The sequence below is a fragment of the Hetaerina americana genome, unplaced genomic scaffold (assembly GCF_022747635.1).
Source record: "Hetaerina americana unplaced genomic scaffold, ioHetAmer1.1.p SCAF_53, whole genome shotgun sequence".
Classification (NCBI taxonomy): Eukaryota; Metazoa; Arthropoda; class Insecta; order Odonata; family Calopterygidae; genus Hetaerina; species Hetaerina americana.
In genome coordinates, this window is record NW_027287128.1 from 2,482,213 (window position 1) to 2,507,692 (window position 25,480).

At 36.1% G+C, this 25,480-nt stretch overlaps 2 protein-coding genes across 4 annotated transcripts in view; both read left to right on the forward strand.

Annotated features, from left to right (window-relative positions):
* The window catches only part of Fs (Follistatin), a 199,967-nt gene extending 186,756 nt beyond the window's left edge, over window positions 1-13,211 (forward strand). For both annotated transcript variants that reach the window (XM_071593229.1, XM_071593230.1), the window contains 3 exons: window positions 8,003-8,350; window positions 11,245-11,393; window positions 11,506-13,211. In XM_071593229.1, the coding sequence (XP_071449330.1) occupies window positions 8,003-8,350; window positions 11,245-11,258 (362 nt within the window). In that variant the 3' untranslated portion in view covers window positions 11,259-11,393; window positions 11,506-13,211. The remainder of the gene's footprint in view (window positions 1-8,002; window positions 8,351-11,244; window positions 11,394-11,505) is intronic.
* A 5,524-nt stretch (window positions 13,212-18,735) lies between these two features.
* LOC139694734 (cilia- and flagella-associated protein 298) overlaps window positions 18,736-25,480 on the forward strand; it is a 191,438-nt gene continuing 184,693 nt past the window's right edge. For both annotated transcript variants that reach the window (XM_071593236.1, XM_071593237.1), the window contains exon 1: window positions 18,736-19,041. In XM_071593236.1, the coding sequence (XP_071449337.1) occupies window positions 18,903-19,041 (139 nt within the window). In that variant the 5' untranslated portion in view covers window positions 18,736-18,902. The remainder of the gene's footprint in view (window positions 19,042-25,480) is intronic.

Here is a 25,480-nt window from a genome sequence, read left to right on the forward strand (position 1 = left end):
TAAGTGAACTACACGAAAGTATTTTTATCGTTATTACGATAAAACGGAATTGTGTACAGACCTACACTGTTAAACTTTGGATTGTGGTCCTCTAGTGCTGACTCCCAAGGGATGGTGCCGGTGCGGTGTTATAAACTCCTTCCAGCGAGTTGTAAACATTCCATTTTGAAAACAACTATGTGGTGAATGTTTCGAGTAGTTAAGCACTGCGCTAATGTTTTTCATGTGGGTAAAATTTGCTAATTGATGCAGTATTTCTGTTTTTGATGTGTCTGGGTAGCTGTAGTCTCATCTAACAGCGTACGTTACGCAATAAATAAAATCTATTAATGAAAGCGAAACATCTAGTCTTAAGCGGGGCTCGATCTCATCTCGACTACCGCATCACAACCGGTCAATGCGTTAATCAGATGACTTGACTGGATCAGCATCCAGGATCTTGTTGCAAATTTTGATTGATTATGCCAGTGTGCATAATTTTAGTGGAATAGAATGAATTTTTTGTCCTTGACAGGCCCGATTAAAAATATAACTCGAAAGAGGAAAGCAAGTGAATTCATAATTTTGCAAAAAAAAGTATTAATTTAGTATTGAGCCAATAAATTCCCTCCGGCAGAATATTATTATTTTCATACGCGTATAAAATACATGTGTTTCTGCACTTGGTATCCGCTATTGCATGGCATATCCGTAAATCTCATTGACATGTCTCTCGGCACGCTGCTACAGTTAGCCACGCCCAGAAAAGCCATGCATCTAAGTCCAAGCGGAAACGGCAATTTACAGAGTAGAGGTTCGTTCAAAAACGAAGATACGGAATCTGCATTGCATATTTTAAAGCAATCACTCCTCAGGAGACCTTATACTTGAGTGAAAGGAAAAAAATCAAGCAACCTCTAACGCTGAAGTTGCCCTCGATAAGGTGGTTATGAAAATGAACTTGAAGAATGGAATACATTTTAGCGGTAGGCACACTATGCTAAGAAAAACTCAGTATCCCCACTACATATTATTGAAGAGAGTAAATATTTTATCGCTTTTTCATTTATTTTTTATTATCCATAAAAATATGACGCGGTGATGACATTGCGTTCTCCATCATCCCTATATTTAAAAAAGTACCTATATATTTTAATAATAAATTATTAATTTATATCAATCTGTTTAAATAAATACAAGTATGTACATTTAATCGATTGCACAATACACCAGCAACGCCACTCTTCAAATGCTTTCGATGTAGTACCTAACAATGCCATGATAAAATAAATAACTATTATGGACTATAAATATCATCTCTTCGGAACGGTTATTTACCCTAATCTCTCTCTACGAAATGCTCTCTTTTTGGTATAATGTCCATAAAAATGAAATAATATCCGCTCTTGCATTCTCTAATATGTTTATCGAATACATATGGATATCTTATTTCACTTTCACACATGATTATCTACCCCGAAATGGTAAACGGACTCTTCATTTTACTCAAGGATGCTTTGCCTATATTAAAATCGCCATTCATCAGTTTACCTAGTAGACAACTAATATGATATGTGAATAATTTAAAGGAATGCCATTCGGCTTTTTCAACTGTCCGATAATTTGTTGCTAATACTTTACAATGTTATCTCGTCTGAAAATGGTTTAGCGCAGTACTTCGCAGAATCAATTTCCATCAATTGTTATTTCTAATACTAGCTAATGTTTGGCGTATTTTATCCGACGGGTCGTGAAGATTTGAGAATTAGAGTTCCATGTATAAGAAAATCTATTTTTAACTAAAGCTATGGAGAATTTCACTTTCCCCGTATCAATTATCTAAACGTATCACCCAAATGTAATCGTTTTAAATGCGTGCCTTACCGCATAAAGTTGAACGCATCAAATTAATTTACAAACCACTAGTTTATGGTTAAATGATAGCACCGAAGCTACATTTCATCCTTGAAGTGAATTTTATGTGCGTTATGCATTCTTATTCTCATTGATTTTTTTTAGGAAACTCCATAAAATAATGACTTAATATAATGTGACATCCCGTCACTACATTTTATGAAAAACCTGACCAATTCAGTAAAAATATTATTTATCATATTTCGTACTGAAAGTTATTAAAGTTTTTGAGCGTTTACATCATTCAAAGCTAAACCGCATATATTCGCTCACACGGGCGGACATCATTGAGTATATTGTCTGCGTGTCTCTAAAATTGTATTTCCATTAAAACACGGAAGTCAATTTGTTACAATCAAGTTTCTTGTTACTCTCAGAAATAAAAGTTTCACCTGAACGGAAAAACAAAAAAAGAGATTTAATTAAGAAGAGATTTAATCACACCCATATAGGGAGGAGGTATTCCAGAATTATCATTTTTGCTCTGCGGTTTCTCTAGTGTGACAAGGAAAAGAGAGCGTCTCTGAGATGGTAAAAACTCAAGTGGTGTAATTTATGGACAGCCCACTAGCAATACCAATCATAAATAATCATTTGGTAGCGATACAATTTGTTGCGTGCACTTATCTGATGGAAACTAAATTGCTAAAGCATACATAGATATTAGTTCTCGGTGATTGTGAAACATCGAGACTAGCGGTGTCTGGAGAGAGGAAATTGGAAGCGCCGGAAATGCTATACAGAAAGATGAGGATGAAGGATGGGGAGCATTAATTTATTTGACCATATTGAAGCACATCGAGCTGTAACGTAAAAAAAATGAATTGCAAACGAATGGAAGGATGGGATAAGTGGGGAATTTATTGGGAGACGTAAACGGAGGGTAGGTATCGCGAAAGGGGTGAGGATATGATTAGCGAGCGTGTGTAGCAGATTAGAGCAAGCCTCATCGCCAACCCGCGATTATATTGATCAACCGTGGATTAAACAACAAAGACACGGTTTTCCTCGACAGATTTTCTCGTGTTTTAACTCACCCGAGTAGGAGGTTTCTTCTTCGAGATCGAAATTTTGTTCCGTCTGAGTGAATGAAAGCCGGATGCGACACGAAGCCGACGGGCGATGATGTAACGGGCGTCGATTAAAAGGAGTTCTCCTCCCGAAGGGCCGATATACGCTTACGATATACGTTTCACGCACAACCCCTCTTCCCCTTTTTCCTTCGCCCTTCGCGGGAGGTGTGCTAGACGAAGTGGAAGGGGTAGCTTTAAAGGAATTAATCAATTCTACGAATTCGACACGAGTCATTTAACGCGAAACGATTCGCCGAACAAAAAAAACGTATCGGATCCAATCGCGTAATGGGACTGAAATCGCATGAAAATTGAGAGTCGCGGGGCCGTGCAATCGACGGTCGGTGGGAGGGAAGAGGGGAAGAGAGAGAGAGTTTGGTGGCCGGGGTGAATGGGGGGGGGGGGGTATGATTCAAAGAGGCATTTCCTTCCGACTGCGAGAGAGAGTGAGATTAAGTGTTGAGGACGGTGGGTGCGATCTCTCATAAGAAACGGAATTAAACGTGTTCGGAACCGAAGCGCTTCGGAACATGGCCCGGTGGAATACAAAATCGAATCGAACCGTAATCAGAACTAATCTAATGGCAACCGGTGAGAGAAGTAATCGACTTAAAAAAATGTGGGTATCGCTTTAAAATAATCGATTTGAGAGTGGGCCGAATCCGTAATCGCCCATGTCCATCTCCCTCGCAACCAATCCACCCCCTTCATTCCACCCGCCGACCTCCCCCTCTCTCTGCAATAGTCCCCACCCACCACCGGGCGCACTCGTCCGCTAAAACTCCCATCCTCCGCTCCCCTCCCATCACCCTCCCCGCAACCTGCAGTCCTCCGCTAAGCCAGACAGACGCACACCGAACGGCGTATTGCTTTCTCCCCCCTCTTCTACCGCCCCAACTCATGGTCACCTTTTCAATCACCGTCTGCAACCTTCGTTATCTCCGGCGTTGGCATATTGCGGTTATATAAGATTCGATTTACGGCCGAGTCTCAAGGCGTTCGTCGCCCCGCGCAGACACAGGAGAGTCTCTGTGTGATTGTTGTCGGTTTTGCAAAAAAGGAGAAAGCGTAAGAAATCCTTCCTCCCTTCCCTCTTCCCACTCCTCCCTCCCGCGCGTCTCGAAGTGTTTCCCGGTGGCGACTCATTCATGAGTTTTTTCTTCGACTAGAAAAAATGAAGCTGTCTCGATGGTTTCGTAAAAAAAACTCATGACGCCTATCTGGGAGCTGTTGAGGGAATGAGAAATCGTCGTCGGTCGTATTTCACGTTCTGGTATCTTGAATACGCCCATATTACTCATATGGTAAGTGACGATGACGTTATCCTTGGAGTTAAATGGAAAAAAACAAGCTGAGGTGCTCTGGTATCGGTGCGCCATTCAGGCTCACATTTGATTTGATCGTCACTTCATCTACTCTTCAACATATTTTTGTATCAATTCTCGCTCAACGCTCAACCGCACGACCATTTTTTGGTTAACCTCAAGATGTCTAACTTATTTTTTTGGAAAAGGTTGTTCCTCGGAAATGGAGGCTCAGTGCGTTCACATAAACCGGTGGGAAACTAAATCTGTGAGACTGGGTATTTCATTTTAACCGTAGTAAACATGTGTAAAAGACATCTACTCTGCATTTATTAGGCACTGGGCACCTCATTGTCGTATATGGTATAGATAAAACACAAGAACGTGTATATACTTTTGTTTACGATACATATACATATATACAATTACATGCATACACACACATACTATGTGTATGTATATATATGTATATAGTATATGTGTGTGGGTATACATATATATTATATATATACATATATACATATATATATATATATATATATATATATATATATATATATATATACATATACATATATATATATATATATATATATATATATATATATATATATATATATATATATATATATATACATATACATATATATATATATATATATATATACATATACACATCTTCGAAAAAGAACGCTCTTCACTGACGACATTAATAAAAACGTTGATTAAAGCTTTTAAACGCCGAGAAAGGACATTCACATATTTAGTAGTTTTGACGTTTCAACGGCACCGCCGTCATCATTCATGTATTCACACACACATGTATAATAAACATATCTGTGGGTGTGTGTGTATATATATATGTGTGTGTGTGTGTTTATATGCACACACGCACAGCTGCAATCGCCGATCGGAAGTTGAAATAAATGGTTAATTGGCATAAAATTAAAAGGACAAAAAATTTGTTTTTTCATTCAATAGTTAAAAATAATAATTGATATAATCATATCAATTATAAATAAATAGTGCAATACCTTTTGGCGCCAAGTGTTAGGCGAAACGGCACAAAATATTCCAAAAAATACTTCGTGTTTTCCTCTTTTACCAAAAGTACTTGGTTTTGCTTTATTTCCATATGTAAACAATGGTGCAGTAGTTAGTAGAACATCCAGTTTGCTGAGTGAAGTTACAATGATGGATTTGATGGTGACAAACCATTTAAAATAAATGTAAATTCGGTAGTAATTGTGTGTACTTTTCGTAAGCATGGAAGTGACTTCGGAAAATGAAGTAATGGATGTGTAGGAACGTGCACCATCACTGAAACGAATTACGTTTGTAAAGCTACAGATAAAAAACTATTTGTTATGTTCACAAAAATAACCTTGAAAACCGAATCCTCTAAATGTGTCACCTCAGGTTATTTTCCGCCAACACATTCGCACTTATTCGCACGCTGCACACAACTTCCTCCTCTGAAATCCTCATGCCATCTCTGGCCTCTCATCTCATGTCTCTGCTTGGATTTATTCCGTTATGCATGCGCACTTCCTCGAGGGTTTTCTCACGTGGTCATAATCTCATTGATGCCAAAAGGTGCAATCCGAGTTTGTTGTCGTGAGCCCGAACACCTTGACGTTGGTCGTTGAACTCCCGTGGGCGTCGCTGCAGACGAGACAAAACATTACAGAGAACACGCCTACCTTTAGCATGAGACATAACATCTACCTCTCTATACTTACGTGACAAAGAAAGATTGTAAGTGACGATATCCCACTCAGCTACCGAGAAAACTCTCTTTATCGTGTAGGTTTACATGCACGGAAGAAGAGACGCATGTGTGCGGGATTTCCTAATGCAGATCGTGGAGAGATAATTCTAATTGCATCTACCTGAACGGATATTCTTAGTCTTCACGCTATAAAGCTTGTGGGCGTAATTGAGCTCTGCAAAAGCCAGCACATTATGTACCCGTTGACGTTTCTCAACGAAAATAAAACTAATTTTTTGGAATTTAAATTATGTAACTCCTAAAGTAAAAGAAAATATTCAGTCCAGCGCTCACTTCATTGAATTTTTTTTACAATTTATTGGCCCGTTTAATACGAGTATCAAATTAATTGTTTACCAATAATATGTCTATGCATTTACGGTTTTTTTTCTTATCATTAGGACCCCCATTACATCTACACAATGCCCCGCAAGCCACCGCAAGTGCGTGTTGCTGGGGGTGTTAGGTCACCAATTAAGTCTTTCAGCAATCCAAGTAAACAATTTCGTTTAAAAATTAATGGACGTGGATAAAAACGCTCTGGGATGAAACCTGGAAATCAGCCGCTAGATTTTGGCCCTTGGCTGTACTTTGGGTGGCAGCGCACATAAAATAAACAGTATTTCAGAACAAATTTATAGTCTCCGTGAGTTCAGTACATATCACTTCACATACAAACTTAGATCAATGACTAGTTGATTCACTCCAAGGTGTTGGAAATATTAATTTAAATATACGCATACCACTACTGCTCTAGGCTACCTAAAATTCTCATTTTTGAGTCACGCTGGAAAATGCCGAAGTATTTTTCAAACGACCGTAAGAGGTATTTGACAAAGTAAGCGGTTCTCTGTGCATATTTATCACATCATTTTTAGAGTTTTTGATTATCGTAGTCCTCATAGTAACAGTAACATCTCACTCATTTTCCATCTATGCCTATCTTATTACTTTCTACATATACTAGTATTCGTCAAAATCCAATTAAGGATATCTGAAACTCGATTTAAACTATAAAAATATATTCTGTGATATTTAAACAATAACATAACCATACTTTACGGGTAGCCATGAGCCGAGCTACGTTAATCATACAATGATAATAGAATACCTTAATTTTTATCACGTCATTGTTTTGAAATCATTTTCATAAACTTTACCATTCCGTTCTTTCTCGCAACAGACAACTACAGTATGTCGGCATCAAACTTTAATTAATACATTTTTCTAGTACTTGTTATCTAGTTTTTTAAGATAAAAATGGCTCTTGTCTAATAATTTAAATTAATATTTCCCTTTTAACGATGAGAATAGATAAAACTTCATTGGACCAAAACTTTCCCGTACGTAAGACCCTGCTAACAGGCAAAAATGACTGTTATACTTGAAACTTTACTGCAGCACAAACAAAGTCTTCTATGCGAATATATTAGGATGACTTCTTCTCCTAATTCTTATAGTAGCGCACGTATCTCGATATGAGGTTGAAAGTGCACTAAGTATTTGATCACGGCCTTGTACTTCAATTAGTCACATGCAAAACGCTACGAGTATGCACTTGATTCAGACCATCTTTTATCCAATAAACATTGAGCTATTACATTTTTACTCTAATAGTGAGTGCGATTCGATGTAACATCACGCTCTAACAAATGGCTCCTCCTCCCCATCCCCTAATGGTTGCTTCGTAGAATTTGGACTACCACTTGGCTTCAGATAGCTACCTCCACCCTTTGCTAATCTATACGTGGGCCGAATAGGGGACTGATAGAGAGACCCCTCTCCTTCCGGTGCTATGTCTATCGATATTTCGTTTGAATTTCATCAACGTGACAGCAATGCTTACTTCGTGGCTTCGGCGGGTAATTGATGCCCATCGAGCATTCGGACGACGCACTCAACACGATTCCCAGCGAAAGTCTTTTAATCCTTGCTCCAAAACTCCCCATGTGTACTTGCAGAGGCTGCCACCTGTCGCACCGTTCACTGCCGCGAGGGTCAGTCGTGCCTGACGGAGCCCCTGAGCGGCCGCCCGCGATGTGTGACGTGCAGCCAGCGGTGTCCGCGGAACAATCGCAAGACGACGGCGGCGCCGGCGCATGCCAACTCCAGTGCTCCCCCCCACGAGAGAGGCAACAACTCCACCATGCCGAAGAAGTCCGGCGGCCAAAACCGAGGGTGGAGCAGTTGGGGTCCCCTGTGCGGATCCAATGATCAAACATACGATTCGTGGTGCCAAATGCTTAAGGATGCCTGCGCCACGGGGTTCGTCATTAGCACCAAACACTTTGGATCGTGTGATGCAGAGGGTGGGTTTTATGAAAGAGCAATTCCATCAGCCCTCGTGAGCACTCCTTTACCGACTCTTCTATTCATTAACACTGTTGCCATGATGGTACAGTCATGTAATTCATTCCATTGAGCTCTGACAACTGGTGACATATTTTTGTTGCTGGCGAGTATCTTATAAACTAATTATAAATACAAATGAATAATATCAGTGTAAGTAAGTTGTGCACCAATCGCCAAAGTTAGTTTTAATGACTAATCTAATCCCACAGTTTATTTACCTGCCTGTTGGTAAAGCACAGTATACCTCTCTGAACTGCTTTTTGTATACCAGTAGTTCCCAAATGTTTTTCAGTCAATACATTATGAATGTTTTTATAATTAACACCTGGAGCATATACAGGGTGTGGCAACATAATTTTCTAATTTCAATGGCCAATGCTATTTAAATCAGTGTTGTTCTGCCGTACCCTGTATTTTGTATCCCAAGGGGGAAATATCTCACATTCAGGAATCCCCTCTTCTATATTCTATTTTAAGTATCCTGTGATATTTTCAGGTATCAGGTATCTGAAGCTTTAGTCCTTGTTTAAGCATTAGATATGGTTTACCATTTTATTCATTTAATTTTTATGTTATTTTTATTTGCTTAAAATCAAAAATCTCTATATTAGGTAACTCATCTCAATCTAATGGCATTAATTAATCACTTCCCAACCTCCAAGCATTTTGTGTGATCCAGTTTACTTTAGGTGGGTATCTAAATTAAGAAGTGAGTAGTGTGGGCATCCACCATTATCTATTTACCAAATTTAGGGCACTGAAGAATCAGTTATGAAATCAAATGTCTGCCAATTGTTCCTTATATGGCAGTGATTAACTATATTTTCAAAATTAATGTGTGAAAATGGGAATTATTTACGAATCCATTGATGGCAGAGGGAATGAGGTACCCTGCATTTACAGCAGGTCATTTCATATACTGTGTCTCTGATTTTTCTTAGTAAAAAGTCATAAAAAGTATCATTTTCCAGCTAAACGTGCTGGTTGTACATGCAGTGATCCAGGATTATTATTTCAATATTATAATGCTTGATCACCAGGAAATTAGTACTCACCGAAGTAATTATGATGCTATTGAATTTCTACATTCTACTAAAAATTTGGGGTTTGGTGCTCCATAGAAAGTGAATATACAGGTATTATTTGCTAACTACAAGTAGCTTATAGGTGTCATTCTAAGGAATGCTTTGAGGCGTCATTTGTATCTTGATCCTTTCATTTAACAGACTTGAGTTCCCCTATGTAGAATTCAATATTATGGAGCTTATAATTAGGCTCTCTGTTAACCAAAAGTTGGAAGTATTATGGTGAAATAATTTAAACTGTTAAAGATAGCTCACTAAATTACTTTCTTCGCACATTTACCAAGGAAATCAACAGGTAAATTGTGGTACTATTATATAATATGCAAAAATTATTATTGCATTGCAATCAATCAATTTAGGTATCCTAAACTTCCCTATTACTTGGATATAGAACTTTTCCCTGCCCTAATCTAGCTTCTTGTCTACCCTCTCTTCCCCAATTCCTGACAAATAACTGGAGCAGTGAACCAACTTTGGTTTGGTGCCATCATTATCATGAGGGTACAGTGATTAAAAAGAGTAGTGGTTCATTCCCCAGGAGGATGGATGCCTAATTGTTGAGCAGCAACTTCCGTAAATTTTCCAATTGTAAATCAACTACATCTAGGGCATCTAGGACTAGGACAACATCAGGTGTAACTAGGGAACCATCTATAAAAGTAGCAACATTGCGCTCTTTTATAATAGAATGGGAATTTTAAAATCCAATAATTAATTTTAAAGTATGTGATATGCCTCAACAGCATCTGTGCTACCTTCAGCTGCAAACTGAAAAAAGTAGCTTGAAGATGATTTCATGGTTTTATAATGTGTATTTTTCCAAGTGATGAGCCCAATCTTTGTGCAAATAATCTACCTAGATGACCAATTTTGTTCCAATAAGCATGGCTAAATGAATTTCCAAAATTATTCCTCAATAAAACCTGTCTATTAGAGAAAATTTTACAGCTATTCATCAAAAAGAAATTAGTCATTATGTATTTCACAATTGAATCTGTCTGAGCCTATTGAAGCATGAGGCTTGATACAATAACCCAATGTATATTTACAAATAGTTTAACCTTAATAAACTATTTAATAGTGTTCTGGTTCTCATGCACATGAACTTGCTGTTATATTAATTATTGACACATTGTGTGACAGTGAAGTAGTCTTGGGGGAGTGGCAGAGGCTGTTATGTCATTGGTCATCTAAAAGTAGTTATCCAGTGGGTAGAGTACTTAGCTACAGATTAGAGGGTCTTGGTTCAATACCAGATGATGCATCTGAGTACCCTGAGATTTACTGAAGTTGTGTGATTATTTGTGTACCAGAACTTAGAGGAAAATCAAAGGCAACATAAGGAAAAAACTACCCTTCCTCACCTGATGTACAAATTTTGCCTACTATTGAACTTAGCTTTAGGTGAGCTCTACTTCAACTATCAAATCAACATAAGAGATGATTACTGTAGCTCATGCTGAATAAATGGAGAATCTGTAAAAATGGATCTATAAATGATTGTGTAAATGTTTCTCTTTGTGTTGTAGTAGTGCATTGCATAGAGAATTCCCATTACTGGCACTGATACATATGCCTGTCACAATGATGTGTATCTGGCAAGCCTTTTAATAATTTTTAGGCCCAAGGAAGCATCTTTTAGTTTTCAATTTAACTAGGAATGATATCAGATATTGACTTTCAATGATTTCCATTATTTCCTCATGGCCTCGATACCATTCCCATCACAAAGCCCTATTCTCATTAACTTATATTTATCTTAACAGGTATTCAATTATGATCTGCACATTCTTGCTGCAATGCAAGGCGTGGTTGCAGGTTCTGTGATGCCCATGAGTGAAGAGCCTTGGAAATATATATATATAGTTGGTGAGGCATTAAATTCATGTAAGAGAAAGATGTTTCTGGTGAACTGGTAAGTACATAGTACTAGAACTTATTATAGCAGACTTGCTAATGAGATTTAGTAATGAGAGTTAAAATAATCAATCGAGAATTATATTCCACTTTCTTTCCTTAATTTACAGCTTTGTTGGAAGCCATCTTGAGGCATGGTTCCTGAGACTTCTGCCACAAATGCAGTGATGTGACTCTTGCACCTGGACAACACCAGGAGTACATTTACTCGTAAATCACAATCATGTAAAGCACACAGAACATGACATTGCTTCTGTGAAGTGACAATGTTTACATTATACAGAATGAATGAATCTTAAGAAACCAGCTTCATCATGTTGGTTGGCTATCAGTTGGAAGAGAGTAAGGCATAAATAGCTGTCAGAAAAGATGGAAAACTGATTAATATCCAAAGCAGTGACTCTTAGTAGATGATTGCTGAAACATCTTTATACATGCATTTAGGACTCAACATTTTATGCCCTGTCGAGGACAACATTTGGTTGAAAGTAGAATCCCTAGGCACTCCCTTCTTAGTGATATTTTGTTCCTCCCAGGAGTGACAATGCATCGAACCCCAGTCCAATAGAGCAGCAATAACATCATGTTGTTCTCTGAGGCATTTACAATAAGGAACCAAATAATGCATCATCACTTTCACTTACTCTTCCATAAATGAAGACTGAAAATAATTGCTAGTGATTCCATTTAAGAGACTATTTAAAGCAATTTGTGTATTTTTTGTGTTGTTTAATGACCTGAGTAACTTATTCAGTGCTGTGTTGCCAGCAGAAAATTATTCAGATAATTATTATCACCCTTTGCCATTAAAGATAAGGGTTATGTAAATAGTTTGAAACCATTATTGGTGTCGTTTTTGTTACTTAATTGCATTATTTAATGTACTTATTTATAATGTTGTTTTATCTAACCAGATAGTAAAGACTCATGAGTGTTACTATCACGTTTTATATAAAGGAATGCAAAAGTTGTTTTCATGCAAGCACTTTATTGTTTTGCATTCATTTGACTGAGGTGGAAACAAGTTAATTTCCCATGAAGAAGAGAAGGCTTGTCCAAAATGTATGCAGATAATAAATATACCAAATGAAAGTGCAATAAAGAAAATATTATACAAATGACAACTGATTGTATTTGTAAGAGTAATCCAGGAAGCAAATAGGAGTGCTGACAAAAACTAGCAGATAATATTCTTTTGTAATGCACATTGACTCATACTCTAAATTAATTGCTAATGTTGCATGCTGAGCACTTTGAATTTGGAGAATAATTCAATACCTGCACTTCATGGAACATGATAAGTACAGGTACCTGTATCTTGGGCTTGATCTTGCTTAATGCTATTTTTCATGTTCGATGAATGCTTGGTAAGAAAAATTCCCATTTCAGAAAATAGGCCAAACAGCCAAATTTATTAATCAATAAAAAGAACATCTGAGGAAATTTTAAAATTGAGCACTGTCAATTTTGTCATGAATTGGAAATTATAAATTTTACAATATGTTTGTACTCATATCCGACAAATCAATATATGGTAAGCTATGTACAAAGGTGCATGGCTTATTATTATAGCTGTAGTAAGTCTGATTGTTTTGCTTTCAAAATAGGTGGGAGTTCAAATCAGTTTTGTCATAAAACACCAGTATTATCAAAGAGCTAGACAATTGTACATATTTTATTGTTTTTTTTCAGAAAGATTCTTAGAACTCAGTCATTAGGTACATTGGATATTTCTTGTGTTGCTTGATTTCTATGGCTATTGTTTTACATTATGTGACTTCAAAACAAAGACATAAACATTAAATGAAACTGCAAGAAAAAAATAAAAATTTTAAATAAGGATATTACTGTACATGATTGATAATATGTCCCTTCTTAATTTGAGTAGGTGATCACTGAATTAAGACAACTAAAAACGCATGCAGAAAATTTAGTTTTTAATCGAAAGATTTTCAATGTACTAGGTAGTCCCAGCAGAGTGATAATTTATTCCTCCCAGGAATAATAGTACATCAACTCCCAGTCCAATAGATCATAAATGGCATCATGTTGTTCTCTGAGGTAAGATATGTAAGTTTGTATGAAATTATTACAGAGTGTAGTAATTTTATCCCACAATCTGAAATATATCTCAATAGAGGGATAGTGCCTAAGCCATTGAATATACCTAGTTGCCTAGCCGTGGAATACCACGAACATTTTGAAACTAAAGTATCTTTTTATTCATTGCCAATTTTACATTAAAACATGCCTGCTAAGAGAAACTTTCATATTTTATGATTTTAGTTTATTAAATGTTTACTCCAATGGTCTCTTCCATCACTATTTAATGTTTGAGTTAGGTCACCAACAATTTCAAAAGATAATTGCATATTGGGAATATCCAATTATCCCATATATTTATTATTATGTGACCCCAAACAAGGATTCAAAAAGATTTTTGTGGATAAATAGATAAAGGTAGGGATTAGAAAACTAAGCCTATTATCAAGAATATTCATATTATTGTAATAGTTTTACGTAGTATCAAAATTTTATCTAAGAGTCAATTGACCATATGCTGATGAAGCATAGATTTAGGAATGAAGTAAAAGATTGTGAATCTGTTCTGGGCAGTATCAACAGGCAATACAATTTACTTCTAATGGAATTCTATCTCAAATGCAAGAAGCAAAAGAGAAGGATGACCAAATAGTAGTCAGACAGATTGAAGGAAACATCTTAAGATATATATCCAATGGAAATAGGAAAATAAAATGGTAAAAAGCAATAACATGGGATAGGATGAAGAAAATCTGGGAAAAAGAAACCATTGATCACAAGATGATGCACTTTACCGAATAAACGAGAGAAGAAAGTACACAAATATAAGGATTGGCAGGTATGTTAAAAAAGGTTGAAAAGTGAGATTAGCTAAAATTGGAAATAATGTGGAAAAATGGCTGAAGATGCTGTGCAAATAAGTGCTGCATAATGTCATCCAGGGAATAGATAAAGCAACTTGCAGAACCTTGACACTATTTCAATGAATGCAGAATCAATATCAATTCCATTCAGGGTTACAATCATGAAATTTATACTGAATATAATAAACTAATACACGGAAAGTATTGAAGAATCTTTATTGTGAAATAGAAATATACGCTAGAATAATGGAGAAAGGCCTTGCTCTTAATTGAATGGTGACTGGACTGGGCAAAAAAGGCACTAAGAAACATTGGTATACCCTTGAAGCAAGTAAAAATTAAGAAAGAAGAACTTAAAGTATTTACAAGGCTTGTAAGAAAAGTATCAGTAACAATTTTTTCCTGATGTGTGCGTGAAGTGTTGAAATCAGACCGTCGGTTAAGTGTACGCATGATCGCAGATCGTATTGGCATTGATACTGATAGTGCACACCATTATCAGTAAAAATTTGGTGGTGCCAAAGATCTATGCTAAATTCGTCCTGGAGGTCTTTATGGACAACCAAGAGCAGAGGTGAGTGTCTGCTTGTGAAAACCTGCTGCAATGGCATCATGATTATTCCCCAACCCCCTTACAGTCACAACTTGGCACCAGCAGACTTTTTCCTATTCTCAAAAGTGTAATCCTCCCTCGAAACAACCATGGGCCCTAAGTACCATCAAAGAAGGTTGCACACCTACCCTTGAGGACCTTCTGGAATCTGCCTAACAGGGAGCCTTCAAGGTGTGGAAAAGCCACTGGTAAAAATGTGTCTAGGTTCAAGGGATGTACTTTTAAGAATTTTGAGGCATTTTAGCAATATCTGAAATAAATCTATTTTTTAAACTTTTTATACAAATCATGCATACAAGCTAATGTATGTAATGTGTGTGTGTATAAGAGGAGAAATCTAATGAACTTGAAGCCAATACACTTTAAGAAGAATGTCATCATCCTAATATCTATGACAGGGAAAGGTCAAAATATTTGAAAACTTGAAAAAAAATAGTCTGACAATCCATGGATTAAATAATGGGAAGAATAATTTCCAAAGAATGGAGGGTGGATGAGTTTTTGATTGGGGAAAAATTTGGATTTAGGAGTAGCAAGAGAAGCTATTCTTGCTCTTAAGCTCATCTTAGAGAAGATGATACGAAAAGACAACTGACCTTCATTACTCTTCTTGATCTGAAGAAAGCTTTTGATAACACAGAGTGGAATATAATGTCATTTATCCTAAAAGATAGTGAAATGAGCTACAATGCCAGGAGATTGATACACAGATATATGGAGACCAGGAGACAGTAATCAGATGCAGTGAAAGCAGATAAGAAGCAAAAATAAAGAAAGAAGTTAGGCAAAGCTACTCCTAATAGCAGCCCTTGATATGTACCCTGTACAGTGACTAGGCAATCAATGAGATCGAAGAAGATATGAAAGGTAGCATATGGATACATAGAGAAAAAATAAATTCACCATCATGCTTCCTATCAGAAGAAACAACTTCTAATAGCTGACTAGCATTGGTCAAAGGAAGTTATTGATTAAAATCTACATTTCAAATATAATAGGAGTACAACAAAAATTTCAGAATACAAAAATCGTTCATTTTGACTAGGATTCGAACCTAGATCCCTCCATATCTGGCTGAATGATTTAACCAGACAAGCTACCGAGGGATCCTCTTGTACTGAAAATTTAAGGGGCTTTATTGATAAATACATTTAGCAGATGCCGATGTTAAAAGTTACTGTTGTGGCATCTCCTGCAGTTTCTTGGAATCATAGGAGTTAATACTCTTGAAAATGTGAGGTGTGGAATACAGGAGTAGGAGAGAAACAAAGATTGGAGGTGATGGAAATGTGATACTACCAAAGAATAATAAAAATTTAATTGAAAGACAGAGTAACATGGAACTTCAAAGAGTGGGTGATAAGAGAAGCCCATGGAGATAACAAATAGAAGGGAAGAACTATTTGGATACAGCCTGAAGTTTGATAGATTACTAAAGACCATCATTGAAGGAAGCATTGAAGGAATTGAAATAATTACTGAGGAAGGTCAAAGATATAATACAAGGAGGCCTTGACCGATCAGTGGATCATATCCATAATGATGATTATAATCTATGATTTAGCAGCATAATATGATGCATGCACTTGAAATTAGGTTTCTTAACGGAACTGACAGTATTAGAGAAATGTTGATAAGTACCACCCTAACAAGACCAGACAATTGACCCTCTTCCTCAATACATTACTCTGTGACAGTATATGCTAGGTATTATAGTGCAGGTCACCCCTGCAGTATATATTTAGTATCATTTTTTTCAGTAGTTTGGAATCCTAAAAGCAGTAGAATATTGGACTTGAAAATCAGAACTGGGATACGGTATGCCTAATACAAATTAAGGTGATGAATTGTCTTACCACTCTAAGCATGCCTCTAATAATTGAACCCTTTTTTAAATCACATTTATAAAAATACCAAATACAATAATTAATTTAGTGATTCACTTTGGGATATACATTCATATTAAATTTTGTGGTTTATTTTTCCATAGACATCCACAAGAACTTATCATTAATATAAATTGACAAAATCTTCAGGAAAAATTCATGTTAACCATTCTAAAATTAAATTAAAAATCAAGAAATATTTTGTTTTTTCACCTTGTTTTTTTCATCATTCACCATTGCAATGCTTGTTGCCAATCATAATGGAAGTAATTTTTAAATAAATTTTACTCATATCTTCAAATATATTAATTTTTCAAAGACATCAACTTCCTTGAGCTAACCATTATTCTTTAAATTAAGATGACTTACCTCCCTGAAAAGCAATAGCATCCTAAATGGTAGGTATATGTCCTCTAGCAAAAAGCACAGAACTACTTAAGTAGTCTGACTTCTTGAATAATAGTGTTTTGCAATAAAATTAAAAATCTGAACGCTAATCATATTGATGAAAAATGCTATTTTTTATACCCTTTCAGAAAATTATTTTCATAAACTTTTTAGTTCGACTCTCTACATTAAAAAGTAATGAGACAATCTGGCCACAATGTTGCCGATATTCAATAGTCCCCATTAAGGTCTTGCCTAACATAAGGGCTTCACACCTCCTTATCTGGGTTTAGGAGAGGATGATAACAAATTTCAAAGAAATACAACTTAGGGCGACAATGAAGGCGGTGTCACCCTTTCATAATTGAGACAAGTTTCAGTTATGAAGGTTTTCACATGTAAATCTATTAACAAGATAACAAAATATTTTAAAAGAGTATTATATTATTACCATCGACTCTGGCTTCTCAGTCCACAGAGAGATTTTGCTTGATGTCAGAGCCAACAAATATTAAAACTGTAATACATATTATGTTTATAAGAGAATTTTTGTTGAGGATCAACTGCAGCCCCTAAGTTTTGATTTTACATATTAATCTTGGGATGAGGCTTACACTAAAAATACTTTTGATGACATATTGGATGCATTTCTTGACAAATTAAACTTTACTTTTGACAAATATTTTCCAGTAAAGAATGCGAAGTCACAAATATATGTATCAAAAACGTCCCTGGCTAACAATTGAAATAATCAACCGTGGCAAGAAAAAAGGAATTCATATCAGCTTACCAAAACTACTGAGAATTAAACTCTTAAACAAGAATATTAAAAAAACAGTAAATACCTTAAGGAAATTATAGTGAAAGCTAAACGATCTTATAATGATAATTTGATCACAAATCCAAAAAAATAAAGCAAAGACTTCTGGGCAAATTAGACACATGGAAACAAATTATACATAAAAGATGAGTTTAAAATGCCCTCGTCAAGTAAAATTCACAATAAACTACAGCAATTAAGTGTATTGCCGAAAAAGCAGCACAGTGTTGTCGAAGTGAAATAACCGACTCCCCTTTCGTGCCGTGACAACCATGATATTGAAAACTGGCGCTTTTCCAATCATATTTTTCACATGCAACAGTATAATATTATCAGGTTGTTTTTCCAGTTAAATTTTCTTTATTTTGCTCCATCATCCAATAAAATAAGATAAAAGAGTAATACTTGTTATTTTCAAATACATATATATGTGCTTTTCAAGGTTAATGACTTTGTCATAAGAAAAATCTTTTATTCGGTATGTTGGCATTGCACAAGTTGGCCGGCTATTCCGTCGATGCTGTTTTCATTTGAAGCTCGAAATCCTCGAAATGCTGTGGAAAGGCAGTTTTGATAATAGCACTCATAATATAGTGGTATTTCCTAAAACTATTATTTCAGCTGTCTTCATGACGCCATTTCATTTTATTCGCTGGTTTGTTAAGGAATGGTAATAAATACAGGTTCGCATGATTGGCGTATGTTGGTACACTTTCATCTCTATAGAAACGAAAACCGGCAAAGTAAACGAATTTATTCTCGTTTCTTGAGTGTAGCCTATCTGATCACAAATAAAACAGTGTGAAGGCGAGCGTACAGGTAGAAGCTGTCAAGTTTTTAGTAAATTTTTCCTGGGTGAATATTGAAGTGAATACTGTGTTGAAGGGCAGTAAAAATGGTGTTGCTTCACGTTAAGAAGGGCGAGGAAAGCCAATTTCTCTACGAGACCACTATAGAAGTTGATATTTGTCAGCTGGTCAACGACATTACCGTACTATACAACGGAAAACAAAAAGTCTCCCGAATTTGCAATGGTAAGATTTAATTAATTTTCATTCACCATGTGTTTATTGCTACAAATTTCGAGGCGACCAGTATATACAAATTGTTGTCCCTCATCTCAAAACAAAAAAACGCCCATAATGTTTACCATTCGTCGTAAATCCTCAAATTTCCGTCAGGTGTGTCGGTCGTCTCGGAAAATTGCTATTAGGTTACTACCTAAAAATAATAGTCTAATGGATTTGTTTTTTAACCAAATTGACTTAATAGAATATCACATCAGTTTTTCCAATTTTAGAAGAATTAGAGTTTTATATATGGTTTGAAATTATTTGTACATATTTTTCTTGGGAGCAGAGTACACTTCAATTATAAGTACACATTAATTGTCGACTTTTCGTTGTGAGCTAAGCAGGAACAGGTATTCTTTATTACTCGTGATCAAAAATTGTATGACAGTGAGAAGCTTCCCTTAGAGCGCATTTACAATATAATGGTGGAATTGGTTATGTGGATCAAGTAACATCACAACAAAGAGCAAAAAATGCCAGCATTTTTAGTGTAGTTAATGAATAGTCAATTGTAAGCATTCTTCGTCTTTTTTTCCATGTTCATATTTGTCATCATTATTTCTAGTATGTTGTTAGCTTTGTATTTGGAAAACCTCATTGAAGATATTCTATAACATTTATCACCATATATAAATAGCAGTTGGGTATTTTGTCAACATGTTTTTCTCCATGAAAGTCATGAATGACAATATTAACTAAATATTTTGACTTGAAAACAATCTCCCTAGCGGTAACTCCTTTTCCTTTTATGTTGGTGTCAAGTTCCTCATGGCATTGTCAGTGATTTTATTAATTTGTATCAACTAGAAATATTGAGTAACACTGGAAATGTCTCCTATGTATCCAAAATACTGAAAACAAAGAAGTTTAAAATCTGCTTTGCTCAATACTTCCATGGCATTCATTGAAAAGAAAAAAAATTGTAGTGTCTGCCCTCTGACATTAATAAAATGAGTGTTGCATGTAATGCCGTTAACTTTCCCTATTTTGTACTGTACTGCATTTTATATGCTAATTACTGAATTTACCCAATCTGCTACATGGCCCTGCTTTCATAGTTAAAAATTCGCAATCTTTGTTGCTAATAAAGCCGCTCAAAGTCATATCATTCAGCATTTCACTTGATATTTTATGGATATACACATTTCATTAAATAAATAAATATATTTATATCTTTTTAAGGGAATTTTTAGGAGTTCCTATAGGCTGTCACTTATGACTTAAATATTAGTTTTTGGTTTTATTGAAATGCAAAAATGTTTTACTAAATCATATTAGGGCTGGATTTGTCCAGCACTTAAGCTGTCTGCTAATTACTGGTTCCAGGTTGGATGCAGAGTTCAGTTTGTCACCTTACAGGGATCCTTTTAAAACCATTTTTGTCAATTTCCTCAAATATGGTAGTGAATATTTTCATATGATCACCTTAAGATGGAAAAATAATAGATGAGGCTGTTTAAAGTTGTTGAAAATCACCTTGAAGTCAGGTTCAGAAGCTATTCCCAGGTGATATGATTAGTTAGGTACCAGAACAAGAGAAAAACAGTCCTCATTCACATATTCAAAAAAACTTTTGATTCAGTCTCATTTTCTTACATGCAGATTCCTATATTTCTGCCACCTATATTCCTTATTCTATAGAAACTGAATTCACTATCAAGTATTTTCTTTTAGGTTTGTTGGCAATTATTCCTACTGATTGATCATACAAACCACTTCTTTCTCTTTCTGACTACTTGTTGGTGTAGACCAAAATTCACATTAGATAGGTTGTTCTACTTTTATCTCAGCTTATAAAATTTTGTCACCTCTATTTTTCTTTCTAATTTTTGTCATCTCTAATTTCACCAACTCTTCCTCCTGTTTCCTATGCATTACTAAGGTACTCCATATTATCTCTCTTTCCTACCCACTCTTAGTTACTCTATAATTATCACTCCAGTATTCCCTTCAGTACATCTCACCACAAACTAACCTAATATAATTTCCTTTGAACATTTCTCTATTGATGCTTCAAACTTCTATTTCTTTATCATAATCCTCACATTCCATGCCCCCATTTTAGTTGTTACATTCCTTATCCTTGTCTTCTTTTCACTAATGTAAGCTTAGTTGTTTAAGAATTTCATTTAATGATGACTGCAGAGGTGTTGCCTCCCCCACTGCCAGTTATGACACCCATTCCAATTGCTCATGCACCATAGTTGCCAAAATACATTATTTGTTTATTTCCATCCATAATGCCATTGGAGAGTTGAGGTGGTTTCCTGATGCCATTTTCAGTAGTGTTTCTGATGTGAAATAATTGCTTCTATTGGCCACCCCTCTGGCTTGTGGAGGCCTAACTCCGGAATAGATACTGAATAGACTATCTTGCATCTACTAGGTCTCACTCTACAACCTATCCAGCCTGGGTGATCGTGCCAGGAGAAACACATTACATCACCCAGTAGATTTCTTAGAATCATTAGATTACTCAATATCTTTCATCACATCAAGTTGTAGTCTATGAGAGGTTTATCAAGCATGTTGAAGCTTAAGAAAATGTTTGTAAAAATCCAATCTGAAATGTTTTTTGCTCAAAGTATTCTACTCATTAAACAGTAGGATATGAATAGCTGTCCCTAATGACTATTTTCTCGTGTCATAAAAACTTCCTTTTTCTCTGAATTGCCTTATTTCTTCATTTCTTCGTAACTTATTCCTTTATACTGCCTAGAAAGTGTGTTCTCTTTAATTTTCTTCTATATTTACCCAACATTCTTTCTAGTGTGGCTTTCAAAATTCCATTACCTCTCAATACGTGGGTAATCCCGGAACTATCCGACCCAACAAAGAAAACACAAAGATTATGGAAAAAATTTATTTATTTTTCAACATATTTTCTTTTCAGCTCTATGCTTTTTTCCCATTGATATCCATTAAGTTCGATACCCTTTTTATTTTAAGAGCTGTCTTGCTCCTCAAAATAGCCATTAACTGCCGACATCACTTCTTCACGGTTGGAAAATCTTTTACCTCCAAGCCATTTTTTTAAGTTTGCGAACAGAAATAATAGAATAGAAGAATAGAAGAAAATAATCCAAGGGGGCTAAATCTGTCAAATAGGGTGCATGAGGTAGCAATTTAAACTTTAATTCATGAATTTTGGCTATTGTAGTAATGGATTTGTGAGCTGGTGCATTGTCTTGATGAAACAAAAATTTCTTCATAACCAAATGCGACTGCTTTTGCTTGATTTCTTCGCTCAAACTTTGCAATAAGTTTGCATAATACTCGCCGTTGATAGTTTTTCAAGATAGTCAATGAAAATTATCTCACATGCATTCCAAAAAACTGACACCATGACCTTGCCTGCAGATGAAATGGTCGTTGCCTTCTTTTGAGTGGGTCCTCCCTTTTGAATCCATTGTTTTGATTGTTCTTTTGTTTCAGGTTTGAATTAATGGAGCCATGTTTCATCCTTGGTTATGAAACGGCACTAAAATTCTGCTTTGTTGCTGTGAAACTTTGCTAAACACTCAATTGAAACATCTTCACGACACTGGTTTTGCTCTAGTGTGAGCAAATGCAGCACCCATCTTGCACACAGCTTTCTCATGTCCAAATTTTCAGTTAAAATGCGATGTACCACACTTTTTGAAATGCCTACTATGTCTGCTAGCTCGCGCAATTTCAGTTGACGATCATCCATTATCACTTAGTGGATTTTCTTCACCGTTTCTGGAGTCCCCACCTCATTTGGTCGACCAATGCAATGCTTGTCTTGACAGCTTGTACGGCCTCTTTTAAACTCTGCTACCCTATATTTTAGTGTTGTAAACGAAGGATCAGAGTCACTCAGAATAGAATCCAGTTCAGTGTATATATTGGTTGGGCTGAGGCCTTTCAAATAAAAGTATTGTATCACATAACGATGATCAATGTTCTCCATTTTCACAAACTAACTGACAGCGTTCACTATTGCTGCTGAACAAATATTAAACTACGTGGCTTCTTCAAACTTGAAACATATGCTGTATAGATTGCATGCTTTCTAATACAGTGATATTTTTCATAGAACTACCGCCATCTCTAGGTCAGGTCGGGTACTCCTGGGTCTTCCCATGTATTTCCCTCATTTACTTTATGTGGCTTGTTCAGATTTCTCAGTTCAGATTTGTCTTCCTCAGTGTCCAACTTAGTTTCTGCATTCTCTGTCAAACCCACATCTCTAAAGCCTTTGATCTAAAAAATTTGTTGTCTCTGGTGTAACTTTATGAAATTTGCATAACATATTGAAATTAAATTGAATTATTGACTTTTTAATTCCACACACTTTAAAAACACGAAGTTTCAATGTTGTACGTCATCATCAGGTGGTCCTCATAGAAGTGAACTTGGTATATATATTCCTTCTGATTGGGGTAGGTGGGGTTGGTCATAGAGGGAGGGTGGAGGGTTAAAAAGGATAAAATATAGGTGGGAGGAAAAGAGAATTGCATCTTTCAGTGCCAATTGTTGACTTGGAAGAGTGGTTGATCTAGGAATGGGAAGTGGGAGGGATACAATATTTATGAAATTCATCCGTTGCCAGGATGAACTTGTTAATGACATTTTGTATCCCTCGCACTCCCTGCTCCTAGATCTATGATTCTACCAAGTCAACTGCAAAAGAGCAGCCCCAACTAATCTAAAATCCTCTAATTGTATCTCTCACTTCTTTGACGAAATAGTCAAACACCAGCTCCTAGATTTCCGCAGTATGCCCTCAAATGCTGTTCTGTGTTCTTAATCTATTTCTAGCCCCCAAAACTGCAGACTTAAAGCTGATTTAAAACTCCACAACACCCTAAACTCGACTATTGATTGGCCTGAACTGCTCCCTCTTCAACTTCAGGATACCATCTCGATCCACCTGCACCCTCATCCTACTCCATCTGCCTATTCCTAGGATTTCTCTAAGTGCTCACCTTTATTTTGCCTCTCCTCCCTTCTAAATTCACTCCCTCACACTGTCGATCCTTTTTATTTATCATGTAACAATTTCACCACCCAAGCTTTATTGCACCTGTCAACAAATTAAATATTTCCCCTGTCCATGTTCGATTCCTGTTGTTTATTGTTATGCTGCAATGGTATTTTGCCCTCTTTCATGCTTTTGTTGTATTTTTCACTGTAAGTTGGTGCTACGCCTATATGTGAATAATGTTTTAAAATAAATAAATATTTGACTTAATTATCTCATCACCCATGTACATTGCCGATGCAAATCCTTCCCAAGTTACCCTTAACATATCCTAAGCATATACTTATATTGAAAAGTATTGGTAATAATGGCATCCCTGTCTTGTTTCCTTGCCAATCACCGTCCATCTTGATTCACCCTCTGCTACCCTTATCTCTGTGCCAACTGATTCATGTACAAGTTCTGAATAAGTCACCTAACCCTCAAGTCTACTCCCATATTCGACAATTTCTCCATTAACTTTGCCCACATAACAATGTCTAATACCCTCTCAAAATCCATGAAAAACATAAAGACATATTCGATGCTCTTTTTTACTTATGTGTTCATGCCTGCATTACATCATGCAATCCTTTACCCTTTCCAAACTCAAACTGACCTTGACCTAGATAGTCATTTGCACTATTTTGGAACCTCCTGCATTCTTTGAACAAGCTTTTCTGCGTGTGAAATTAAACTTATCATTCCATAGTCCTTGCATGCAGCTTTATATTTTGGGACGGAGGCAAAAATTGATCTAAGGGAATTCTTAAGTTAAATCATCCTTCATAAATGCTGGATTTTAATGCATACATGTGTGTTAGACAGTCTCAAATCCTTGTCAAATAGAGAAAAAAAATAATAATCTGTTGCACTCATAAGGTGAAGAAGAAATTCAGTTAAAATTGAGTTATCAGTGAATCCATACAGCCTGTGAAAGTTCACTCTCAAATACAGTCTATTCTGAGGAGCATCTTGGTTTAAGATTTTTGGTGACATAATACAAATGAGGAAGTACTTGGTATGGTGGGCGAGGACAGGGGTTTGTTGGGAGAAATCCTATGGAGGCAGGAAAAGTGAATGAAGGGGGTATTGACCGGCAGTGGGATGTTGAAGACTGATAAAGGGGAGAATGTTGGGCGAATGAGGAAAGGGAAGGAACAGGATAGGGATGTTGGATGGGATGAAGGGAGGAAGAAGGTACTCAGAGATGAAGAGGGACCTGATGTAGTATAGGATGTTGTGTTTTGCTAGGAGTCACAAAATATTTATTTCGGAGCTGTGCCCATCCAAAAACCTACCTTAACCGGTAGATTAACTAAAAATAAATTAGTGCAATTGACTCATAGATTTTGAACTTGATCAATTTTTCATAGTAAAAGTCTATGAGGACCCTTTTAACTGTAAGACTTG